Source organism: Acanthisitta chloris, unplaced genomic scaffold, assembly GCF_000695815.1.
Source record: "Acanthisitta chloris isolate BGI_N310 unplaced genomic scaffold, ASM69581v1 scaffold22564, whole genome shotgun sequence".
In the NCBI taxonomy this organism is placed as follows: Eukaryota; Metazoa; Chordata; class Aves; order Passeriformes; family Acanthisittidae; genus Acanthisitta; species Acanthisitta chloris.
Window position 1 is genome coordinate 36,849 of NW_008671282.1, and position 5,354 is coordinate 42,202.

The 5,354-nt window shown below is 40.5% G+C and overlaps 1 protein-coding gene across 1 annotated transcript; it reads right to left on the reverse strand.

Annotated features, from left to right (window-relative positions):
• Positions 1-1,435: 1,435 nt before the first annotated feature.
• On the reverse strand, positions 1,436-5,100 carry ATP5J (ATP synthase, H+ transporting, mitochondrial Fo complex, subunit F6). The gene is made up of 3 exons (XM_009074050.1): positions 4,916-5,100; positions 3,366-3,490; positions 1,436-1,564 (listed from the first exon to the last, which is right to left on the reverse strand). Exons 1-3 carry the CDS (start codon positions 5,083-5,085, stop codon positions 1,536-1,538), a joined length of 324 nt encoding a protein of 107 aa, XP_009072298.1. The 5' UTR covers positions 5,086-5,100; the 3' UTR covers positions 1,436-1,535.
• Positions 5,101-5,354: the final 254 nt, after the last annotated feature.

Consider the following 5,354-nt stretch of genomic DNA (forward strand, 5'->3'; position numbering starts at 1 on the left):
TACCTGAAGTCAAGGACTTTTCATTGTCTGATGCTCTGCCAGCAAGCAGGGAACAGGGCCAGGACAGCCAATCCAAGCTGGCCAAAGGGATATTTCACACCCATAGAAGGTTGTGCCTTGTGTATAAACTGGGGGAGTTTGGGAGGGGCCAGTGCTGCTGGGGGCTGGGCTGGGCAGTGGTCAGCACATGGTGGTGAGCAACTGTGTTGCCCATCACTGGTGTTTCTCAGGTTTTATTTCTCTCTCTCCCCTCCTCCCTTACAATTATTACTTTGTTTCAATTATTTAACTGTTCTTATCTCAACCCCCAAGTTGTACTTTTTCCAATTCTCCTCCCCAGGGCAGTGGGAGAGGACAGAGAGTGAGCCAGTGGCCATGAGGTGCTTAGTTGCCAGCTGGAGTTAAACCACAACACAAAGGGATCTCTTGACCTCTACTTTGTAAATAGTTTCCATGTATTATATGCTGAAAATAGAAACTGTGTGTTTAGATCTAGTCAATCTAACTGTCTGTGATGGCTTTTTAAAAAAGTCAAACCCCAAAAAAACCTTAAAGATAAAATAACTTATAGATTTGATTTTTGCTGTGTGAAGACTTATGTTTTGTTCATACATACAACATGCAGCAGTACAGGATTCACTCTTGCAGCTTGGAAGAACTATTCAAATAATGACCTTGCTACCACTTCTAGTACTTATGTCTCCCACCATTGTTAAGGGCTCAAACTCTCTTGCAATTCTGATTTACTAGGACCTTGAAATTGTATTAGATTTGCCAAAGCCATCTCTAAGTGTGTAGTCATGCAAAATTAACTAACCTGACAGAATAAATCTTCCTGTGATTAAGGCTTAAGCAGTGTTTTATTTTCTAATATAAAATGACAACTTCTCTTCCAGAATGAAGCATCTCCCTCTGTAGCCTGCATAGATTTCATTCTAAAGAAAATTGGTGCCAGTACAGCTCAAGCTGTAGTAGCCAGACCATAATTGTTCGTGTTTGTTTATATATATAGTTTCTCAGCTAACAGCTGTTACAAATAGTTCCACAGAAGCTGAAGCATTTGTGTCAGTAGTTCAGTTACTGAAATTTATATCTCACCACCTCATTACAGAATCAACTGAAACCTGTTGAGATTAACAGTTCATCATCTGCATGTTCACTGATGCAGTGTAGAATCATGTGTTTGTGCCTATGCTTTTGGCTATGCAGGTCCATCACTACAGAGTGAGGGAGGATTTTTTTCTGCAGAAGCTTTTTGGATATGACAAACAAGTAGTTCCTTCTTGGTGTATCATTGTTGTAACATCTCAGCACTAAAATGTAGCTCAGCAAAGGAGTTTGGCAGTTAATGTTGACAAACACTGCTCAGCTGCCTCAGAGTTGATGATCATAGCCTAACTATGCTCACCATACAGGTAAGAAATTCCTCACACCATTGAAATCAACCTGCAACTCTGTGTTTATTAAGTTACGATTGGTGCCATGTTCAGTAACTCCATTGGATGTACTGCTGTTTGGTGTACAACCTGGAGAGATCACTTTAGAATCTCCTCAAATTTGGGCTCTGAAGGAAGAAAGGGACAGAGAGAAAAGTAGTATTAGTCTCCTTTTATTCCATCTTCAAACACGATAATTCATTTGCAATTCAAAGAAAGCTACCCATTAAGTCAGCAAGCTCTTGCACATTGCAGTCACACCCCCACTTACCTTCATTGTCTCGAGGTCTGACTGAATAGGAGCAGCACTAAAGAATAAGCTACACTGGAGACAGGATTTTTTGCCTCTTGGAAAGAGTTGTGCATATAGGCTAAGATTCACTAACATTCTGCCAGAACAGCTTTTAGCAACACCTGGGGTAGAGGCAGCAGAGAAACTGAAGAAGTCAACCAGAATATTACTGGACATGACACTAGTATTTCCAACATGGCTCTGATACAAGAACAAGCAACCACACTCTTCTCCCATCTTAATCAGTGTGTTATTACTTGATATTAACAGAATAGAGTGCACAATTTCAACTCCACTCCAATAGCAAAATCTATTCTCTGCATGAAAACACTGGGAAAGGAGTTTTTGATGTCAAAAGTACAAAGGCAGGAGCCTTAGGACTTGGGACAGGTGAGTTATTAATGACTGTTCTCCTTAATGCAAAGTCTGAGAGTAAGGCTCACTTTGTAGTAACCTTCCCTAAGGGGAGACAAAAAAAAAATAAAATAAAAGTTCTTACCCCTCTAGCCACTCAGTTTTGAAACCTTGTTGAAATTAGATTAAGGATAGGTGACAGTGGTAAAAGAACATGCTTTCCCCCTTACCCCCACCTTTGGTCTGTTCCTATGGCATTGGAATAGGTTGCCCAGAGAGGTGGTGGAGTCACCATCCCTGGAAGTGTTTAAGAGGCATCTGGATCTGGCACTGGAAGATATGGGTTAGAGGTTACAGCGGAGTAGCAGGTTAGTGGTTGGGCTTGATGACCTTAGAGGTCTCCTCTAACCCTGACAAGTCTGTGATACAGTCATGCAAATTTTGTGTCCTTACAAATCTGAAATTTTGATGTGTATTGTTTCACATATGACACAGAAATAAAACTGAATCTAAAGAAATCACATGCCTAAATCTAGGAGGAAAAATACCATAGAGTCTACTTCACAGATACTCTATTTAATTTGTATCAGTAATAACCTGACACCAAACTCTTCCTTTACTCAACTGAAATACTACCAAAAGCCAAAACGTTCATAGGTGTGTTCCTAGTATGTATAGAATTTCCACTTAGTCTGGTCAGAATTATAGTCCCTGACTATGGTGGCTTGGCCTTGGATGGCTGCCAGATGCCCTCCTAGCCTCATGCTCTCTGCTCTTCCCCTCCCATGTTAACACAAACTTAGAGCAGTTAAGCAGAAGTCATATTCAACTAGCTGAAGAAATATTTAATACAGTTCATAAACCAGAAAGTTAAGTTTTATATTCATTTTCTGAAATCACTAGCTTTCCAGAGCTTCTGAAATCTAAAAATCACAGTTTGGATGACATAAAGCAACTGATTTTCAACATATAATCTGCTACCTCTTTGGCAGAATGAGAAAAAAAAATACAGGCCCTGGGCTACTTCTATTTGGGCTCTTAGGGTCTGTGAAGGGCAATTGAGATAGCCTGATAAGGAAGTCCACATCTCTGCTGGAAGAAGCAAATAATCAAAACAAGGAGTCAGATGGAATCAGGTGTACACTGTGCTAAAGCAGCAAGACTCCCTGAGGGCACCTCACATAAAATTAATGGTCCAAATGAAAACTAAATGGGAATTAAGAAAACCTGTAAGTTAAGATGTCTTCAATTGCAAGTAGAATTCAGTAAGATTGTTAACTCACCCTCAAATTTGAATTCTGGAAACTTGGTTAGATCTCCCTCACCATATGCCCGTTGGAGTCTGACAAGAGATTCATTCATGTCTTTCTGGAATTCAGGTCCAGCATCCACAGGCCCTCCAGCTTGCCTAAAAAAACATTAAAAGTTGTGATAACAACTCAATTCTAACATTTCATGTGGAAGATCTACATTTTCATGGCCATTTATGAATTAAAAGCATTTGTGACAACAAAAGGAAACCATTTAAGATATTTCTAAAAGTCAAATATGACACACCTTATGGCCTCCTTACCTCACACACAAAGTTCTCAGGGTAAAGTACAGGCTTTCTACCATCAGTGATGAAAATCCAAGCTACAGAGGTAACCTTCTGAGACATAACACTACACCCAATGTCCAGACTTCAGGGCTCTTAGTTTCAATTGTTCCAGGTGTGAATTCCTAACAAAATTGCGATTTCAACCTCTACTATCTCTGAATTAGTCGTTTTGGTTAGGAAAACTTAAGTGTTCTCGCAAAGAAAACATGTTTTTGAATACTACTAAAGCAAAAAAGAAAAAAAAAACACAACAGAAATTTCTTGGGACACAAATATAAAATAATTTAAAATAGCAACTCAGTTGTACTAGCCCAGTTAACACCAAGGACTGATAAATCCACCAAAAATCTGCCTCCCCTACACAGACTGATTTATAGGTGTGAAAACACATCCTCCACCAGTAAAGCTAAGAAGTGGCTTGTTTCCCTCCCAAGAATAATTTACATAGTTTTAGTTTCCTGTTCATTCAAACATTACAGGAATCTAAGACTTCATTTGAATTTAACTGGTGTTAAATGAATTGCACTGACAATTCCATGAATTCCTAATTTCTTGTGGATGCTATTTCCATTCAGTTTCCAGAAACAATACTCAAGAAAAATTGTTTTTCCTAGACAAAAAAAAAATTAAAGAAAGGGTTTGTTTGGCTTTTTGTTCTATTTACAGAGCACATAGATGAGCAAAAATTAACAAACTGGTATATTCATGTAGTGTGCAAGACACTTTCACTGAGTGCCTTAACTCCCCAAGAATGACATCAGCTTTTTTCTCTGCAGTAGGACAAGAGGGCACAGACTCAAGCTCTGCCAGGGGAGGTTCAGGTTGGATAGTAGGAAGAGACTTTTTATGGAGAGAGTAATCAGACACTGGGATGGGCTGCCCAGGGAGGTGGTGGATTCACCATCCCTGGAGGTTTTCAAGATGAGACTGGATGTGGCACTTAGTGCCATGGTCTGGTAACCACAGTAGGGTTGGATCTTTGAGGTCTCTTCCAACATGGTTGATGCTATGATTCTAAGGGGGAAAATAGGGCATTTTCTGTTAGGTTCTGTTAAGTTCTTGCAACAACAATCCTTCTCACTGGTGACACTATGAGTAAATGCTGCAGGAAAACACACCCGAAGTATTTACAGAACAATGTACAGAGCTCTCGGTTTTAAAGCCTTTGCCAAAATCAACAGTTTTACCCCTTTTTGCCATTAGTTCCCCCTTCAAATAATTCCCTTTGCTCACTTGCTCTTCGTGTTGTACTCTCTGATCTTGTCCAAGAACAGCTTCTGGACTGGGTCGAGCTCTTTTGTCTTGTTGAAGACAATGGCCGAGAGCCCTATGTTCCTGCGCAGGTGGATGGAGACAGCGGAGCGGAAGAGGGAGGAAAGCCGCAGGATCTGCCGCAGGATCATGATGGCACTACTGCTTCAGCCTTTAAAAAACCAACAAAACGGGTGTATAGAATTAGTTACCGCAACATAAACACACTAAAAAAATAAAGCTTGGAGATAAACTTTAAAGCAAAAAAAATGGGTACTTATATCAGTCTGGGAGAGAACTCTGAACACGGGGGCCCTGCTCCGCCACCCACCTTGCCCGCACCACCCAGACAAGCAGGGAAACGCAGATTTAAGGAAACGCCTTGCTTAAGGAAAGGAAATTCAGCCCCGCAGGGGCGCCA

What these genes read in the sequence shown, in the direction of transcription:
- ATP5J (XM_009074050.1), bottom strand. Translation starts at nt 5,085, where the DNA reads ATGATCCTGCGGCAGATCCTGCGGCTTTCCTCCCTCTTCCGCTCCGCT. An exon ending in GAGTACAACACGAAGAGCAA is followed by an intron (nt 3,491 to 4,915) that starts GTGAGCAAAGGG and finishes ATGTTTTTTTAG; the next exon opens with GCAAGCTGGAGGGCCTGTGG. An exon ending in TCCAGAATTCAAATTTGAGG is followed by an intron (nt 1,565 to 3,365) that starts GTGAGTTAACAA and finishes TTCTTCCTTCAG; the next exon opens with AGCCCAAATTTGAGGAGATT.